We start from the raw sequence: 20911 nt of genomic DNA, 5'->3' as shown, positions 1-20911 counted from the left end.
AGAATTTTTCTGAAACTTAGATTACAGAAAAGCAGATGATGTATGAGCTTGTGTATCTCACAAATAAGAAGTATAATTTATGCTAAGGATGCTTTGGTGCATCTATAAACTCTTCTACATCTGCTGCACCCCATAAACATTATATGCCAATTTAAATATTAGCAAACTGTTATTGGTTGAAGTATATACAGTGGATTGTTTATGGTAAGAGCAATCGTAGATCTTGGAAGTTAAAGAGTTGCATTTTATTTCCTTAAGATATATAATGACCATCCAGAATTTGAATGGCCAGTGGTCAATACCAACAGCTCTGGCTCGGCAAGCACTGTCTATGAGGGTATGACTTCATCACTGAAAACCGGACATACTTCAAAGTCTGCTCACACTAAGTCTGTCCGTTTTGGAAGTTTAGAAGAATTTCCACTTCCTCCTCCCCCTCCTCCAGATATTTTAGAGACAGATGAAATAGCAGATTTTTCCCAGTCCCCAGAACCTCCAAGCTCTCATGAAAGATACGCATCGGTTGCCCCCAAAGAGGTGTATTCGAAGCAAAGAAATTTGTATGAGCTGAAACGGTTATATAAACATATCCATCCAGAAGTGAGAAAGAATTTAGAAAAGGAATATTTCAATCAGGTTTCTGATATTGAAACGAGCCAATTTGAGCAAAAAGGCGAGGTGCAACATGCGAGGTCTGTGTTTGAAAATCCTCTTAGTAGCCCACAAAAATGTCTTAGTCCCGAAAGAGAGTATTTGGAATGGGATGAGATTCTGAAAGGAGAGGTGCAATCTATGAGATGGGTTTTCGAAAACCAACCTTTAGATACAATTAAGGATGAGTCACCTGATCAAAGTCACATTAAAAGTATCGGAGAGCAAGAAATTATAGCTGGAGGCGACGTAAAATACACAACATGGATGTTTGAGACAAAGCCAATTCATGCCCTTGGTGTGGATCCCTCAAGCTCTTTGGAAAAAGCTGAAAAAGTACCAGAGCTTGCTAGAGGAGATGTACGAACAGCCACCTGGTTGTTTGAAACACAGCCATTAGATTCTTTGAACAAAATTTACAAGGAAAACGATTCTGACACAGTTTTCACGTCTGAAGACATTCATGGAGGAGATGTAAATGCCGGTAGATACTTTTTTGAAATGCAGTACAATGATAGGTCACTCTCTTCTGACGAAATGAATATGCTGAGACTAAAGTCAGAACTTCAAGATTTTAAAGGGGATGTGAAAAGAACAATAAAACAATTTGAAACTGATCCTAAATATGTCTTACAAGACAGTTCTGGGAAGGTTCTTGAAATAACAACCGTCTGCAGGGAAGACATTGAAAAGGGAGATGTTAAAACGGCAAGATGGATGTTTGAAACGCAACCTTTAGATATGATCAATCAGGATAAAGCCCAGGTCAAAGTCGTCAAAGGCATATCCATGGAAGAGAATGTTAAAGGTGGAGTTGGAAAGGCGAAGTGGCTCTTTGAAACACGTCCTTTGGATACCATTAAAGATGAAGATGAATCTGTTACCCAAAAAGAAGCTATCATTGGTACAGATGTGTATCAAAAGTGCTGGATTTTCGAAACCCTACCTATGGACATTTTAAAAGACAATGCTAATGAAAGGCCTTTGGAGGGTGAGGAGATAATAGGTGGTAATGTAAGCAATGCTAAGTATCTATTTGAGAATGTACCAATGGATGAACTCAAAGAAAATGCCGAAGTAGAAAAACTTAAAAAAATGATCACCACAGAAGAGGAAAAGGGGGACGTTCGACATCAAAGATGGGTTTTTGAAACACGTCCACTCGAACAGATTCGGGAGGAAAAGAAGGAATACATTCGAACTGTCCATCTTGACGAAATCCAGAAAGGGGATGTTAGCACCTGCAGAGATGCATTTGAAAGAGAGGACTGGCAAAAAGACGAATTGTCTAAAATACAGATAGAGCAAGTGGATAAGGGAGCTGTCCAGCTTAACAAGAAACTTTTTGAAACAACACCTCTGTACGCTATACAAGATCGGTTTGGACATTATCATGAGGTTAAGACAATACGTCAAGAAGAAGTGGTGAGAGGAGACGTAAGGACTTATCAATGGATGTTTGAAACAATTCCAGTTGATCAGTTTGGTGAAAGTGTTGAAAACTACCAAGTTATTAGAGGAATATCTTCTCAAGAAATACAAGCTGGAGATGTGAAAAAGGGAAAGTGGCTTTTTGAAACACAGCCATTGGACTCTATTAAGTACTTTAGCCATACTGAAGATGAAGAGCTGGTAGAAAAACAGCAAAATGATATAGTCAAAGGTGATGTGAGGACCTGTAAATGGCTATTTGAAACTCAACCAATGGAAGACCTATATGAAAAACAAGTAACAATGAGAAGCAACGAGGAGATCCAGAAAGGAGACGTGAAAACTTGCACATGGCTTTTTGAAACCCAGGCACTTGACACAATACAGGATGAGTCAGAGAGGTCTACACATTTAGAGAAGGAGGAAGTTGTAGGCAGAGATGTGCAATCAGTTTGTTTCCTTTTTGAGACACAAGATCTAGAACAAATACAAGGCGAAGAAAAGAAAGACTTCAAGAGGGTGGTTGAGATTGATATCCAGTCTGGCGATGTTTCTTCCATGAAATATATTTTTGAAAACCAAGCACTAGATCAAATAAGTTCTAGTTCACAAGACGTTCTTGAGCGGATAAAATACATGAAATCTGAGGACCTCCAAAAGGGAAATGTCTTGAATTGCCGATGGCTTTTTGAGAATCGTTCTATTGATGAGATCAATGAAAGCCATGAGAATAATAAAGAAGCATATACAATTACGGATGTCCAAGGTGGGAATGTAAGAAAAGGATGTTTCATATTTGAAACATTTTCATTAGACCAAATTAAGGAAGACAGTTCAGAAGATACCACTAAAACAGTAAACATGGAGGAAATAATGAAAGGTGATGTTAAAAACTATACAATGATGTTTGAAACTCAGCCCCTTTATGCTATTCAAGATAAGGAAGGGTTTTACCATGAGGTCACAACGGTAAAGAAGGAAGAAGTGCTTCATGGCAATGTCCGTGGAACAAGATGGCTGTTTGAAACCAAGCCTCTAGATTCTTTCAATGAATCCGATGAAGTGTTTGTTATCAAAGCTGTAACACAAGAGGATGTCCAAAGAGGGGATGTTAATTCTGTAAGGTATAGATTTGAAACTCATCCACTTGATAAGATTGGTGATGGAGAAAAATCAGATTTTCACACTATTGAAAATATTATGGGTGGTGATGTGAAAGGCAACAAAGAGCTCTTCGAAAAAGAGAGGAAGAGCCAAGCTGTACGAACAGTAAGCATCAGTGAGATTCAACAAGGCAATGTTAAGACATCCACTTGGTTGTTTGAAACCCATACCCTTAATGAACTTCATGCAGAAAATTGTGAAGATCTACAGAAAGTGACAATGGAAGACATCCAAAAAGGAGACGTACAAGAAGCCGTCTGGCTTTTTGAAAATTACAATTTAGATTCCATTCAAGACGTCGATGAAACTGATAAAAAGCCAGAGAAAGAAGAAATTCCACAGGCCGATGTTAGAACCACCACTTGGCTCTTTGAAACCACACCATTTCATGAATTTAACGAATACAAAATTGAGAAAGAAGAAGTTATGGGAAAGAGTATCCAAGAAACACTAAAAGAATTGTATAGCCAAAAAATTGTGAAGTCCCATGGGATTATTTTGGAAGCAGATGAAATTGGTGACGTCCGTATGGCCAAATTTCAACTCATGAATCAGGAAAGTCCAAGGATAGAAAAACAAGAGATCATAAGAGGAGATCTTCAAAATATAATGATGAACTTGCTGTCTCAGCAGTCATCCAGCGAAAGAACAGTGCTATTAAATGAAGAAGAAAAGGGCAACATCAGCTTGACAAAATCACAGTTAATGAATCAATCAACTGACATACAAGCGATGCGGGAGGACGTTATTGGAGGAGATATACGGGAAGCCATAAAAAGCCTTCTCAGTAACAAGGATTTGGGCAAACAAGGAATACTTATTGAAGAGAGTGAGAAAGGCGATATACAAATGACCATTTACTCTCTACTCAACAAGAGTGACAAATATGATTTTCAACGGGATGAAGTGGTAGGTGGAGATATAAAACGTGCAATGTACAACCTAAAGACTTCCACCATGTCGGGGGAGAAAAAGCAAAGGTTTAGAATAGAAGATTCAGAGAGAGGAAATGTCCAGTTTTTCACTACTTGCATTGAATCTGGAGCATTAGACTACTTACAGAGATTACATGGAGAAGTCGAGGACAAAGTGGTGGAAGAAAGCAATGAAGAAATTCTTGGAGGTGATGTTGAAGCTACGAAATTATTACTTAGACGGCAACGATCCCAAATTGAAAGAACTGTTGATGAAACGGAGATTATCCCCGGGGATGTCTATAACACAGTTAAAGTTTTTATGACTGAACCAGAGAATAAATCATTTGATGCAAATAAAGAAGAAATTGTTAAAGGTAATTTGCAAGCAACCTTAAGTTCTCTCAGCCAAGCCATAAATCAGTCTGTAGTAGTAGAGAAAGAAGAGATTATCAAAGCTGATCTCCCAGCAACACTGAAGTCTCTCACTGAATCACAGTATCAAGTCAAGGATATGGAAAAGCCAGATGTCATCCCTGGAGATATTCAAGGAACCATTGATTCTTTAGAAAAAGCTGTAAAGCAGAAGAATGAGTTTGTTAAGGAGGAAGTTATTCATGGCAATGTTGAGGCAGCATTAAAATCTTTAAAAGAAGCACAACAGTCTGTAAAGCAAATTGAAAAAGAAGATATAATCAGAGGAGATATAAGTGCAACCAAGCAAAATCTATTGGACTCTTCTACGGAGCGGAATTATGTACAACACCAAGTCAGCATTCAAGGTGATGTAAAAAGTACCATGAAGACATTACTTCAGCCGTCCTATCAGATAGTCCAACGGGGAGCAAGTGTGGAAGGCAACGTGAAAGACACAATGAAAACGTTTCTACAGTCTAGTGAAGAAAATCTTCAACTTTCTCAAGGAGGAAGTGTCGCAGATGGGAAAGTTATCACTGTGGATTTTGATAACCAGCAACTATCCACCATTGATCAAAAAAGTCTACAAAATGTTAGCAATTCACAACACAAAGTTTCAGACACCAGTGTAAAAGTTGTTCACAAAAGTACACAAAATACTTCACAGCAGAAAGGTACCAACGTAAGCAAAATTGAGCAGAGAGAATTGTACAATTCTCAAAAGGCTATGGCTTCCAAAGCCTGGAAGAAAAGCAATCCTGGTTCTGAAACCCAAATTGTAGAGTTTCCAGAAGATCAAAGTTCTTCAGTTCGAGAATTGAGCAAGAGACAAAAAGAGGAGTCACAGATAGATTTAATCCATCAAAATAAGATAATGAATCAAGCAAATATGGTGTCCAACGCCAAAACTTCCATTGTGGATGTAACCTATGCTGGTGGCTTCCAAAAATCAGACCATAGTCAGAAGCAAATGACAAAGCAACAGTCCCATCAGTCAAGAAAAATGGTTTCAGGCAAGACATTAAATGTTCAAAGTGCACAAGTTTTGGATACTATAAATAACAATGTAGACATTGCACAGAAACAAGTCCACTCAGTGGATAAGATGTCATTACAAAAGGAAACTCAACGTATACAGAATAAACAAGTGATCACAAAGAAAGCAGTCCAAGGAGTGAGTGAAATCAGCAAAACTATATCTACTAGGGGTGGCCATCAGCTTACAAGAGACATCCAAACTACAAGGGATAGTGAAAATAATTTGATCAGCTTTCCACCTCCTCCACCACCAGTCGCACCTTGTGTGGAAGAACCTCCGCTTGCGCCAACACCTCCACCACCACCACCGCCTCCACCACCACCATTGCCAACTCATTTTTCTGTTAAGGCATACACTGAACCTGAATATTTTCCTTCACCTCCTCCGCCGGTAGCAGATAAGGAGGCGGACACGTTTCCACCTGCACCAGAAACACCACCACCAGTTATACAACACAAAGAGCAAAACAAAGAGTCATTCAGTAAGAAAACAGGCTTTCAATATCAGGAACAGAAAGTCTCAACCACCAAAGAATCCAAAACTCAAATGAACAAATTTTCAATGGAACAATCAAGTAAAGAATTATCACAAAAACATACTGAAAGGGAAAAATCTAAGAAGATCGTAAATCAAGGACCTGATGTTCTTCCTAAGTCTAAACTACCCATCTTTCATACTAAATCAGGAAGTACGTCAAGTACAAAGGTTAATGAAAGCAAAAATGTAACCAAACAGTCAAAGACTTTGGAAAGTGAACATATAGTTAACACCAGTCAGTCTCATTCAGGTTATTCAGAACAACTAGAATCTCGTAAAGACATGGCAGTCAATAATAAAGTTGTCTTAAATGCCAAGCAAAGAATGCTCTATTCACCAGCTGTACCTCCAGCGTTAAAATCTCAGACTTTATCATCTGATTTCAAAGCCGTTTCTCAAGAACAGGCATTCAGTAAGGAAATTGAGAACTTCAATCATTCAACTGCCCAAGATTACGATCAAATTGTTTGCGATCAGGAACTTGAAAGAATCCATGAGGAGTCTTTAAAGCCCAAGAAAATAGGTATTTCCTCATCTATGGCCGAGGCTAGTGTAACCCAGATATCAGAACTGAACACAAAAAGTATGGAGGTCAGCCATGTTAATCAAAGTAAGACATCCATCTCCGACTCAGTAGCTTCAATGAAAAGTGAGAATGTAAACACCACTCAGTTAAGTGAACAAGACTTAGATCAACTGAGATGTGATCGAGAATTAGAAAAAATCCACGAGGAAACATTGAAACCAAGGAGAAGGTTGTTTACTCCATGTAGGATGTCTCCAGCTATTCAAGCAGAAACTCCAACGCCAAAATCAAAAACATATGCCAGAAAATTTAAGACTCCTTTAATGATAGCAGAGGAAAAATACCGTCAACAAAGAGAGGAAATGGAGAAAAATAAAAATAAGACTGTGTCTCAAGCTTATATCGCAACATCTCCAGGAACACAAAGAAAGCAAATCTTAACAGAGAGTGACTCCATCCAAACATCAAAAATTACTGTGACACCCACTAAGGAGGACATCAATATACAACATCAAATAAAGGAAAAGACAAATTTAGTTGCCAGTGAGTCATCCGAAGAAACATATAATAAAAACAAGGATCATGTGACTCAATTTGTGTCATCATCCCCAACAATACCAAGCATGGTCCCAAAAGGTCAAGTACTTTCAAAAGAAACTCAACTGATTCAGCAACAAAACTTGCAGGGTGTTAAAGAATCCAGTATGCAGGAACATGTAAGGAAACATGTTATAAATAAATCTGAAAAGTCAAAACAGGTGGATCAATCGGAAATGATAAGAATGTCTTCTCCTAAAGCCAGTATTAACTTGGACAGGGAAAGCCAAGGAGTGGCAAAGTCTGAAATTACTGTTCAAGCTGCAAATAATATAGGGAGTATGAAGCATATCGATCACAAAGCCGTTGTCATGCGCCAAAAAGTGCAGGAAGAATCTCATACCACCAAAAGAACGGAAAGTAGGTTAAGTCAAGAACTAAAAGTCCAATCCATCTCTCAAAGTTCCGAACAAAAGCAACTTGAGAGTACAAGTAATATCCAAGCAGTGACTAGTGATAAAGAAACCAAAACAGTGCAAAACCAATCTATGGGCTTGGGCAGCACGGTGACCAAAACAATAGAGTCACCAAAACTCCAAAGAAAGCTGCAAATTAAAAAAGACCAAAAGAGTGAAATGGAAGTTAAGCAAAGTATCACTACAACTGCTGGCCAGACTGAAAAACCTAAAGCATTATATAAACCACCAATTCATCAGCACAAAGCTCCTCTTCCTCCACCACCACCACCACATCCTAAAGAACCACCAGTGTTGCCAAAAAGCATGGCCAAAAATATTGAAAAAGAGGATGTCAAAGAAACACTCGTCACAAAAGAAACCTTGGAAAGGAACATGAATGTCCATTCAGAATCCCAAGACAAACAGGAGATCAACTCATCAGATGTTCTTGAATATCTCAGAAAATGTGAAGAGCTTCAGCAGACAGTGTCTAATGCAAAACGATTTGAATCAGATCCCCAGACATTGAATATCAACACATTTAGAACTTTCCTTAGCATTGTCCCCTCCTGGCTTATAAGCCAGGAGAAGAAGAAAAATATAGCAGATCTGGCTGCGTCAAGTAATAAGAATGATATTACTGAGCAAATATCTTACATCAAAAATCACGCAATGGACCTAAAGTCAACTTTTGAAGGCAATATACAAGCCGCCATGAAGTCCTCTTCCCTTGTGAAACGAAGAAATGAATCCAGTGCTCAGAGTGCAGGGTCACAAAGGCAGATGACTACGGTTGCCAAAAAAGTTGAGACATCCAGTAGGCAAAGAAAGATAAGCAATGAGTTTGGAAGATTTCCAACTGACATGAAGCAGACCGATATAAGGGCTTGTTCTCCGCTCTTAAGAATGAGATCACCATCACCAACTTACATTACTATAGAGTCTACTGTAAGACGTACCGACTCCCCTCAAAAGGACAGAGTTCCTTCTTCATCTCCACTCCCTAAAGAACCTGTGACAATACCAATGCCACCAAGGCGTTCAACAACACCCAAGGCATCATCCCCTTCTCCATCTCCTCAAAAAAATCGATCTGAACAACTTGCAAAACTTAAAGACACCACTGTTAAACTCTCTCAAGGAACAACGCAGCCTAGAGCAATCACCCCTATTCCTGTAGTTGTTGAGAAAAAATGCGAAATTGTACATTCTCCTGCAACTCTGCGAAGGCAGCTTAAAATTGAAAGTCATACCAAAGAGTCTTTGAGTACCACTCCAATTCCGGCAGAAGTCACTGTCAGCACAGTAGAGGGCAGAACGGAAATTTATGAAGAATCTAGAATGTCCGAAAAACAACAAATACACTCTGAAAAAGATCCAACACACATTCCAAAATGGCTGGGCCCAGATATGGATACTTTGGATTCAATATCAGTCTCACAGAAAACCAAAATCCCAACAGATCACGTGTTTGAAACAAAAACAAAAACAGTTTTAAGGAAAGATGCAGAGAATCTTCAAAGGAAGACTATTGTAGGAAGTGGAAGTGAAGGACACATGGCGTCCTCAAAGGAAAGTGCAAGTTCTCATTTCAAGGCTCCAAGTAGTAAATTTCATAGTGAGCAAAGGAAGGCAGTACCCAAGGAAGGCCAAAGGCCATCTACTGAGTTGCCTTCACAAGGGCAAGTTAGAACTGTCCCCATAAAACAGATCAGAGATCACAGAGAGAATACCTCCAAGCAAATATTTGTCAACCGGCATGATGAAAACCAAGAACATCTATTCAAACCCATGATGCATCCTGAAACCCTATTACAAGCTTCTGGTGTTGAGAAGATGGAGAGCAAGGTGATCAGATCAAGAACGTCCCAAAATGCTGAAGGCATGAAGACTGGATTTGAATTCAAGCACGCACCTCCAACCTACGAAGATGTTATATCCGGCCACATGCTAGATATTTCAGCTACCGAATCCCCAGAAGAAATATTGAAGAATTTTCAAAAGACCTGGGAAGAAAGTGAAAGAGTATTTAAGAGTCTTGGCTATACAGTCTCAGACACTTCCGAGGTGATAAGCAGCTACCACCAAGAAGAATTCAGAACTGGTAAATAGGCATAAGGTGTGAGGAGTCCCTAACAGACTAAGGGTTTGCCGCCATGATGTGATCTTTGCCGTTCCAATAATATAGGATTGAATACTAACAAAAGCGTTTTCTTGAGATTTCCTCAGCTGCTTTCTTTCCTGTTATCTTTCTGAAGGCTCCTTCCTAACTTCATGCTGTGTGTTTGTGACTAACCATGACTGCTGTGTTGACTGTAAAGCAGAAATGAATTTCCAGGTAAAATTGGCATCATGTTTTGCATGTTGGCATGTTGATGGTTTCCATTTAACATGTTTCTGCATAGGATTTTATAAAACATTGTGAAATGTCCTACACGAATGCCAGCTGGATATGACGCAAGACTTACACATTCCTCTATTGGTTTGCAACACTGAGGCAGCAGCTGACTTTCTAATTACATCATGGAAGACAGATTTGCATATTCTTCCCATGGTCCCTTGCGAAGTGGAGTGCTAAAGGCTTAATAAGTCTCCACACACCTATATGGTGGTCTCTCCCCAAGGAGTGACAATATCCCCTTAACCCTGTCTAAGCCTCTCACCTCTACCAGGTTATAGTCCTCTCTACATCGAGCTGATGAGATGCAAGTACATTGAAATGGCTGTCCTCGATTGAGAGACTATACCTGGTAATAATCCCAGCGTCATTGCAAAACAAAGGCCTCTTGGAAGGTCGAGCATGATGCTAAAGGGAGCAGCCTTTATTGGGTTATTTCACTGGAATTCTGTCTTCCTAACTACATCAGGGAAGACAGGCTTGTACATTCCAGTGAGCGCCCTCTATTGGTTTGCAACACTGAGGCAGCAGCTGACTTCCTAATTACATCATGGAAGACAGATTTGCATATTCTTTCCATGGTCACAAGGTATTATGTCATAGAACAAACACTTTTATATGGTGGTAAGAAATTGAAATATTGGTCAAATACTTCGAAATTTAGATCAACAGTTGTCAAAGCGAGCCACCAAGGAGAAGAGCGCAGCTATGGTGAATGGAGCTTGCTCTAAGGGGCTCAACCTGTCCTTGCATTACACCGACAATATATTGAGTACAAAGGGCACCATATTATGCTTCATATGATGGTGAATTATTGCTAAAAAGTTTTCCTATAAGTTATCTTCCAACCTGCAACCCATTTTTCATTATTCCAGCTCATCAGAAGGCAGAGGAAATAAATGTCCAATAGACAAACTACCAGCCATCAAAGGAGTCCAGCTCTAGTTATGTTGAGGGTCATCTTTGTGCCCCCTGGCTTCTGGACTGGTTACAGATGTTAGCACTGTGACCCCTATAGTTACACCAGTGTATCACAGTGGGGACAACTAACTAGGGAATTACTGTGAGCTATAGCACAACTGTCATAAGGAAATTTACTAGGGAACTTGATGTGGACTAAATTTACTGTTGTCAGAGAGTGAAGGAGTCTGATGTAGGGACCTACTAGGGGATATATTTACAGCTACCAAAGTGGAACGGAGATTGATGGAAGTGATTGAAGGACATTTGACGTTCCCACTTTCATAAAAAAAAATTGTAATCTAGAATAACAAACCTTTACATACTTACTATATAAAGAGGTTTAGAGATATTGTCAAAGGGATTCCCAGCCCAGACATGCACATAGGACTCCTATATTACATAATTGAATATGAATGTCAAGTAAGGTCTGTGTTAGCATTGGGTGAACCTTACAAAATTTGGCTCTCGAATCTTGCCTACTTTTCCCAGCAGAGTTGTTTTGAGCCCCAAGTATAATATGCAGAGGCCCAGGTAAAATGCGTAAACATAATATAGTTTTACTCACCTCTCCTGGGCTCCATCGGGCTATCAATGTCTTCTCCACATCTCTTCTCTGAATGAACCTGCAGTCCAGGGGACCGCTGGGGCCTTAAGCATCATGACATAAGCACACTCCATGTGTCCACTACGGTCTAATCCCAGTGGTCCTCAGGGGTCGCTGATATCATTCAGGAGGCTGGAAGAAGCCAAGGAAGCAGTGAGCACCTCAATGGAGTCCAGTAGAGGTGAGTAAGATTGTTAGTTGTGTACGCATCTCCCTTGGGCTTTTGCTTATTATTCTCAAAAGAGACACCAGAGTATAATAATGGTTTGGAGAAATTTGTAACAAACCCGGCTTGTTATGTATGGCATACACAATGGCATACAGTCAATGCATAGAAATGTATAGAATATTGGATGGTTATATTGTATATACAGTCAATCATCTATAGCAGGAATCTAGAGCCTGTGACTTAACAGATGTCACCGATACAAGTCCTATCCTACCATGACAGCCTCGGGTTGTAGATCTGCAACAGCTGGAAAACTACAGACTGGAAACTAGTGTTGGTTCAGTGCAAGGATATAGTAGATTTCACTGTTTCAATCTATTTCAGTATATTTACCTGCAATAATATTATATCATGATATTTTTTGCTAAAGGACAAACTCAGCCCTACTACATCTGTGTCTATAAAAACTATGCCCTGCATTGTAAGCTATACTAGTACGATCCTTCCAGCATTTAACACAGTTGTATGGTCGACTCTATGTACTGTAACTCTGCAGTGAAGCATCTGTCTCCTGGTGAGCGCTCTTAGGATATAGAATATTCTATAGCGCTTTACTGTCTGACTAAATATAAATCATTGCGATATAATTATTCTGGAAAATGCCGCCTATACGGCAACATCATTAGATTGCCGAAGAACAGCTGAAAAAGTGAGGTTACCGTATCGAGTGATGTTATTGCAGCTGGCATCTAGATATTCTCAAGTAACATTGTCTGACCCGATTTTAATGAAGATGAAGTCTGAGTCAATATTCTCAAAGACGTCTTTGTAGTATGTACATTAACATAAAGTAAGTTAGGTTCGGGGTAGTTTTCTTTAATTGCCATATAATGCGGAAACAGATGTTAGAATAAGGAGAAATAATAACCTTGAAGGTATAATAGCCTCGGAGATGTACACGGAGAGTGTATAGTGGTATATTGTGGGAAGCGTGAATGTAACCTTTATGGTATCCACAAATAGAACCATAGTATCATAGTAAAGAAGTGTAGCTGTAAATGCCCCGTATTAACACCTTATAACCCACTACGGAGAAGGCAGATGATGGCTACTAATGTGAGAGCTGGAATACTCACCCATGTGTAGCAGAGCTGAGTTGTAATTCACGATCGACAGCACACAGCAGCAAAAAACACAGATAAGAATCCCATTGTGCAACAATTAGTGACTAGATATTGGAGGAAACATTGCTCTTTAGTAGAGATGAGCGAGTAGTACTCGATCGAGTAGGTATTCGATCGAATACTACGGTATTCGAAATACTCGTACTTGATCGAGTACCACTCGCTGTTCGAATGTAAAAGTTTGATGCAGAACCAGCATTGATTGGCCGAATGCTATACAGTCAGCCAATCAACGCTGGTTCTTCTCCTACCTTTAGAAGTCTTCTCCGTGCAGCTTCCCCGCGGCGTCTTCCGGCTCTTCATTCACTCTGACAGGCATCAGGCCTGGGCAGAGCCGACTGCGCATGTCCACTTGTAGTGCGGGCATGCGCAGTCGGCTCTGCCCAGGCCTGATGCCTGACAGAATGAATGAAGAGCCGGAAGATGCCGCGGGGACGCTGCACGGAGAAGACTTCTCGGAGGATCCAGCCCGACCCTCACTCGTGGACTTGGTAAGTATAATTTGATCGAACGTTGCCTACCCCTGAAATGAGCATTTTCCCCCCATAGACTATAATAGGGTTCGATATTCAATTCGAGTAGTCGAATATTGAGGGGCTACTCAAAACGAATATCGAACCTCGAACATTTTACTGTTCGCTCATCTCTACTCTTTAGGATTCAAAGACATGACCATATTATGTCTCCATGGAAGCTCTGAGTCACATGGAGTGGTAATATGTCTCTTAGGCCCAGATCACATCTGCATTTGGATTGTTCCATTCCCCTCTCCGTGCTTGCGGAAACCTCATGAACCCCGTAATAGTCTATGGGGTCTGCGGGTTTTGCAAGCGGATTAGGTTTCCATTCGGGTTATGGAAGTCTATGGAGTATACTATAACATATCTTCAACTTGAAAAATTCCATTGACAGTTATATCATTAAGATATTTTACCCTAGAACATTGATATTTTACCCTAGAACATTGGTCTTAGGGTAACTCCTTATTATGTGTGTGGAGCATTATAGGACACCACATGGACTATATATGGCCACCTAAAATTGGCCGTACACATTAGATAACCATCAATTGAATGCTCATTTGGCTGTTCCTTCCAATCTCTACATTTGGCCGAAGGTGCAAAATACTAGAGCTGAGTATGCTGCAGCCAAACATCTATCCTCAAAAACAAAAGGATCAGCATGGTGCGATGTTTGTCTCCCCATCATCTGCCACTGGTGAAAAGTCAGGACACCACCATCAGAAGTCCTCTCACCTTTCATTGTAGCCATAATTGGGGTCCCCATTCTTCATATAATTGTGGGTCCTATATATGGTATATTCTGAGAATGTAGCCAAAAATGCCAAGAAGACAATATCCCTTTGACCGCCATTACAGCAAAATTACATTGGGGTAAAGACATATTTATGCACTAACGGCATGTGACTAAAATACAGAAATCTGGTGACCATAACGTGTATAGTAAAGCTAAAAAAAATCCTTATTTTTGCTTCCTTTAGAAAACGCATCCTCAGGAAAAGGAAATGTGCACCGCTTGTCAAAAGAAGGTTTACCCAATGGAATGCCTGGTGGCCGACAAGCAGATTTTTCATAAGAACTGCTTTTGTTGCCATCATTGCAAAAGTAGATTAAGGTACGTAAAGAATGATGGTGCATAATATAATAAATATGTGTGAACATAACTTTGTGTGTGTTTCATAGGAAGCTCTCCAAATCTATGGGCAGTATATAAAGCTATGACATTCACATCAACCATAGTCTTCCATGTTAAATAAAATTTACCATATGGTATGTAGATGTGTCCTTCCACGCCTCTCTTCTTAGTTTGACATATCCAAGGATGTATGGTGGAAGATGACCAGATTTTAAAAAACACATGATTTTGAGATACTCTGCTGGGAGATGTATATTTTAAATTTGTGTATGTGTAGCCACAGAGCGTTGTGATGTGTGTTGCAGTCTATCAATTGTTTTGTTAGATGCTCAAGATACTGAATTGAAGGGGTTGTGCAGCTATGGACAAGTGGATATCCCCTATCCACAAGGCAGGAAGTAAGAGTCTAATCGCTGGAAGCCCAGTCACTGGGTCCCACGTTAATCAGGATTTGGGGAACTGAAAGTCCTTCTAAGGCCTCCTTATGAGTGGAGAACCAGTGCACTTGCGTGACCAGCACCCCATTCACGTCTATGGGGCTGTAATGCTCCTACAGCCCCATAGAAGAAAAGGGAGCACTGGTCACTCAAGCCCCAGTTACTGTTATGTTTATACAGGATCTGACAAAATATGGACCACGGTGTCAAAAGTAGGTTTGCATAATTCTTATGCTGAAAAAAAAGTTATGTTGTCCTTTCACGTGTCACCAAAGTAAATACTGGTGTCCAAGATGATGAATAGAGGATGATAAAGGTGACCAAAGGGCTGCTAGGCACTTATCTGTATGGAGCTCAGATACTTCTTTTTCTTCTACTTTAATATAGCCAGCAAGTACAGTGGTGTCTATCAAATTTGGTCAAGTTATTGTTACGGTTCTGTGTATATATATAAAAAATAATAAAACTTTAACTACAGAACCGCTAGTCTGCAGACACTGCAGCGAGGTCCACAGGCCCAGATGGGCGGCTGTAAGTCTGAACAGCATGCTACCAGTTAAACTGCACTGGCAGTCATGTGGCGTGGTACACAATATGAACAAGCTGCAACAACACCTTGCCAGTTAACCTCACTGAACAGGTGCACAGTACAGCTGAAACAGCAAGGCTGCCAAGGGTTAACCATCACCCCTGGTCAGCAACAAAACATGCTCCTGCAACAGCTAGGAGTACATAGGATGTTTGACAGTATAAAGAGGCTAACTCAGAGACCACACCTGCTGTCAACGCTTCAGGCTGGAACAGAGACCACCGCTCCTAGCCTAGTGTAGGGCTGACAGTTCAGGATTTACAGGTTCTAACTACAGTGCAGATAGAGGCTAAAAAAAACCCACACAGAGGCCTAGTCTGACAACCTGCCTGAATGCTGGAGCCTATCCCTGAACTACTGTCATTAACAAACTTCAATCAAAGTGTGAGCGCTGGGTGGACGTCGGCTCACACTATTTAAAGGGAAGTCCTTGCCCAATAGGGGCGGTGGCCATGACCTCACCGCTCATGCTCAATAGGGAAGAAATGGCACTTAGCTTGTGAGCGGCTCCAAAAAGCCTGAGCTTGCTCAGTAGGCTGAAAGCTGGACTTACATTCCAGACACCTCACTACCCGAGGCCGAGGGCGAGAGTTAGATTGACCCGCAGGTGGCGCTGTGTGCTTAGAGAGAACCCTGCGGGACCCAATCTTAACAGTTATACAAATTCACATTGAACCATTTTGATACAGTATCTCCACATGCCATCAAAATTCTTGGTAAGCTGAAGTCTACAACATGACTACTGTGTAGTCACACATAGACACATACAGAAAAAAACAAGTTGTGTTGTTTTGAAAACCTAATCATCCTGTGACACACATATTGGGACATGTCCATGTAAGAGGAAACATAAGCAAGGATACATCTGTATGAGTAACTGAAGCTTCATCAACTCTTATCACTGGGAGTTTTGGAAGCCATACATGTGGTGATTGTGCATAACCTGGATCATAACTGATGGCTAAAATATTACAGTATACTGTACGTAACATTGTACTTTTTTCACCCCTCTTCCCACAGTTTAGGAAATTATGCATCTCTCCATGGACATATATACTGCAAGCCTCACTTTAAGCAACTCTTCAAAGCAAAAGGAAATTATGATGAAGGCTTTGGATACAAACCTCACAAAGATCGCTGGAATCCGAAAGAAATATCTACCGGTGGTGATCCTCGAGCAGAAAGACAAGACAAAAATAAATCTTTGGTTAAGGAGTCAAGCACATCAAGTAATCCGCAATCCTTAACCCAAAATAAAGAAAGCAGCAGTTCAGACCATGACAATTTGAAGATGTCTAGTGAAAGACGTAAGCTCAGCGTCACATGGCCTCCATCAGAAGAAAGCTCTAGACAAAGTTCGGTGATTGAGAAGGTTATAGTAAGCAAACCAAAGTGGCCTCCTGAGGATGGCATGAAGGACGTAGATGGGGTGAGACCTCCTCCTGAAGGAGGAGAACAAGGCAAATCGGAAAGTGAGAAACCGGCTAATGTATATAGGGAAGGAAAAGATGTTGATGGTATAGATGGAGATCAAAGCATCCCAAGTGACAAGAAAAGATTTTCTAGAACGAGTGTGCCAAGTTTGGATAAGGAAGAAATAAAAAATGTGGATGGTTTGGTGAAGGTCACGAAAATTGATGGAGATGAAGAGGAAAACCATACAAACCCAAACAGTAACAACAACAACAACAACAACAATAATAATAGCAATATAGGTAATAATGTAAAGGTATATCCAGAAAACACCAGCAGATCTGAACTCCAATTCAGTAACCCAAAGTATCATGTAGACAATAGTTATTTTACAGATAATTTAACTATGAAAATCCAAAAATATGAGATGGGTGACTTGAGTTCACCAGATAATAATCTTTGTATTTCTGAAGAAACTTTCTGCCAGGATCCTGTTACAAATAAGACTGCGGATTCAGAGAAAAATGAAGCTGAAATATCACATCGTTGTAATACATTTCAGAAGAAAGAAATGACAGAAGCAATTGTTCTGCATGGCTTGTCAACACAGTCTCTCGCTCTCGAGAAGCCTAATGCATGTGGTTTGCAGGGCAGAGGCATAAATGAGCCATGTGTTATAGGTAGAGAGCCAATTCTACAAAGTACTTTCAGCACAGGTTTGAAAGGAACAAGAGTGAAAGACGGTGATGCATGTCTTCAAGACATAGAATACAGTGTTACAGCCTTAAAACCAATGTTCCAAGACATCGATTGGAAAAATACAAAGCCTCCTCAGTAGCATAATCTTCTATACATATGAATGTAGACAGTCACTTACTGAGGAACAGCTTTTAGAAAAAAAATATTACATAACCTTTGTGTAGAATATTTCTGAAATGTGATCTCAATGAAATGTTTATGAGCCTTATTTTTTATTTGATCGAGCAGGGAAAGTTTGGTTTCTAGAAGTTTTAAGTAGGGTTCTGGTATAAAAACTCACTGGAGGAGTAAAAAAAAAACCTCACTGGTAAAGTAAAAAAATGAATTATACCTAGTTCTGGTCCTTGTTTTAGATGGTGCACCCCATGGATTCCTTGGGCCAGATGTGTACAAGCTTGGGTGACTACTGGCCTCAGTGGTCACATGCTGAGTACCAGGGTCATATCAGTGACTACGTGACTACGGAGGCCACTGATGGGCAGCAGTAGTGACTTGAGCCTCTTCACTCCCAGTTCATGGGCCGGTGGGAACAGGGGCACACCATGGACCAAGGTTGGGTGAACATCATTTGTTTTTACTTTACCCCGCCGTTGGGTCCCATTAAGTTTTTACCCCCATTATTGTATATCAATTTGTATGGAGTTGGGAGCCAAGAGATCCCATTTGCTGATATCTGTCACTCTACTGCTTTGGATTAAACACTTTCATAAGGAAGATTTGAGAGGTTAAGTCCACTACTAAAAATTAAAGGTTCTGCCTGGCAGATATTTTTTTTTTAACACGAAAGGCTTCAAATGGGTTAAAAAATATAAAAAAATAAAAGAAGCAAGACATACCTTCCCAAACCCTATCACCCCCATTATAATGTTATCTGGACTACTGGATCGGTTGTATCCTAGACCCTCTTAACACACAGGAAATTCTGTCCAGCCAATCGCTGACCACAGAGGTGAACCTACTCTGTTACCAATTGAGGGGAAACAGGAAGTACAGACCATTCGGGAACCAGTGTCAGAACTAGTATGGCGGGGGGAACAGTTAGGGGATTATTGCTTCTATTATTTTTTATTTTTAATAACCTTTTAGCCATCACACAACCCCTTTAAGGTCTTTTGGAGCAGAAAACAGTAAAAGGGGTTGTCTGGGATTAGAAATGGCCTCCATGCCAAAAAAATATTTTCTTTCCAGAATTTACAACAGCCTTGAACCGAAATACCAGACCCAGCCCATGCGCAAGATTGGTGCTATTTCCGACAAAAGGGCAGCACTTTTTCCTTTTTCAGACAACCCCTTTAATTTACACATCACAGGCTATATTCCATGGAGAGATGAAAATTAAAAAATTTTGGTAAAATTTGAAAAGTATTACTCTAATGATATAATATACAACAATGATGTTTTGTGTTTGTTTTGTCTTCTTGTTTTTCTCGATACTTTACTTCTAAGCACCTGGTGTGCCTAAAGGAATCGAAAGGCAATAGAATGTGTTTTTATCATGAAATATGGGACATAATATTTTCATTGGTTCATGAGAACGATATAAAGGATTGAATGTTTATTTATTTTCATTTTTTTTCTCTTTGTATAAAGAAATCAATTGTGTGACGGAAACGATTTTAACTCTAAGATGGAAGACGATAAGCTTTTTACCGTACAAACCAAGACCTTTACAACGTATAATCACGCTCGAGCAGAAATTTCTTGTAAAATGTTATGTATAAACGTTTGAGAGTCTTTAGGTTTATGGCGGAACGATCAAAAATGCACAAAAAAGAAAATGGATAAAGGGAAATTACACATAAATAACAGTGGGTCCGGAACCTACAGAGAAGTAGCGTAGACGATGAGTGAGCCGATGGCTAAAATACATGCTAAATGTCAGGTGTGCTGTATTCCTATCCAGAGAATGGGTCTTGTCAGTGGAAATATATATTTAGGGATCGGAATATCCCACAATATAAAGGACATGAGATATGCTATCGGAATCGGGGAGGTTACAGCTATTTTTTTAAGTATTGCCCAGTTTTTGATGCTTTTAACATTTTACTTAACTGCCCAAATTGTTCGAAAAAGGTTACAAAAAGTAGCCCGGAAAATGATTGTCAAAAATTGTGGATGGAGTTCTTGGTTACCTATAATAGAGGTATTTCAAAAATCACACATTTAACAAAAAAAAAAAATGAGGAAAACTAGTAGCAAATAAAAGTGTACTTCATGTTCTAAAGTTTCACAGAATGGACATGAAAAAGAAGCTTGACCTTGTCGAAAATGCATTTTGTCTAGTGGAGTTCCAAGTCATAGGACCCATAGGAGAGCCAAATGGGATAAGCCATTGCACCAAGAGTAAAATTGTAAAGGTATACCTATGTGTACGTATTTGTTTATTAATGCTAAATCACATCGTTCTAGTTTTTTTCTTATTTTTCTTATTTTCTCCACTTCTGTGCTGTACCCTTGTTTTGTTGCCGCTAAGGCTTACTGTGAATGGGCATCCTACTAACATTATAAATATGAAAGTTTGGATGTTTGTGTGTTTACAGTTCCCTGATTCATTGCCTCTTTTTACAGCTCCCCATATGCTACACTTATTAGAATATACTGTATAAGATAGTGCTGTAATTTATCACATCATGCACAATATCGCTCTATTCTGTTCTCACTAGCTATTCAATAGACATGTAGCCCGATTTGTGTACAGAGAGATATGGCGAGCAGGGCAGAACCATGGAGCACTGAGTATAAAAAGCATGTGATCTGTGACTTCCTTGACTACATGAATCGGGAAAGGGGGATTATCTGGTGATATCACTGTTATCTATGGCTGTGTAAGCAGAAGCAGGGGATCTATAACCTATCTTACTAGAAATTAATCATTTATTAGAATTACTCTACTTTGCTGTGCCAAATCCTACTTACATGGTGCTGCATAGTTATCAAATATTACCACATATCATACCGTACATAGCTACTCTTGGTTATAAATGTATAAGACAAACCAGTTCACTGCAACTTAGAATCACTGGGAAATATCTCTAATTCTAGCATAGTCTTGGCCTAGAGAGATA

General features: G+C 39.8%; 1 protein-coding gene across 2 annotated transcripts in view; it reads left to right on the top strand.

Moving 5' to 3' along the window:
* Positions 1-16828, top strand: part of XIRP2 (xin actin binding repeat containing 2) — a 114505-nt gene extending 97677 nt beyond the window's left edge. For both annotated transcript variants that reach the window (XM_075284213.1, XM_075284214.1), the window contains exons 7-9: positions 259-9778; positions 14494-14627; positions 16695-16828. In XM_075284213.1, coding sequence (XP_075140314.1) covers positions 259-9778; positions 14494-14588 — 9615 coding nt within the window. In that variant the 3' untranslated portion in view covers positions 14589-14627; positions 16695-16828. The remainder of the gene's footprint in view (positions 1-258; positions 9779-14493; positions 14628-16694) is intronic.
* Positions 16829-20911: the final 4083 nt, after the last annotated feature.

This window comes from Leptodactylus fuscus, chromosome 8 (genome assembly GCF_031893055.1).
Source record: "Leptodactylus fuscus isolate aLepFus1 chromosome 8, aLepFus1.hap2, whole genome shotgun sequence".
NCBI classification, from domain to species: Eukaryota; Metazoa; Chordata; class Amphibia; order Anura; family Leptodactylidae; genus Leptodactylus; species Leptodactylus fuscus.
Note: the sequence above shows the minus strand (reverse complement) of the source record. Positions and strands in the feature narration are given on the sequence as shown.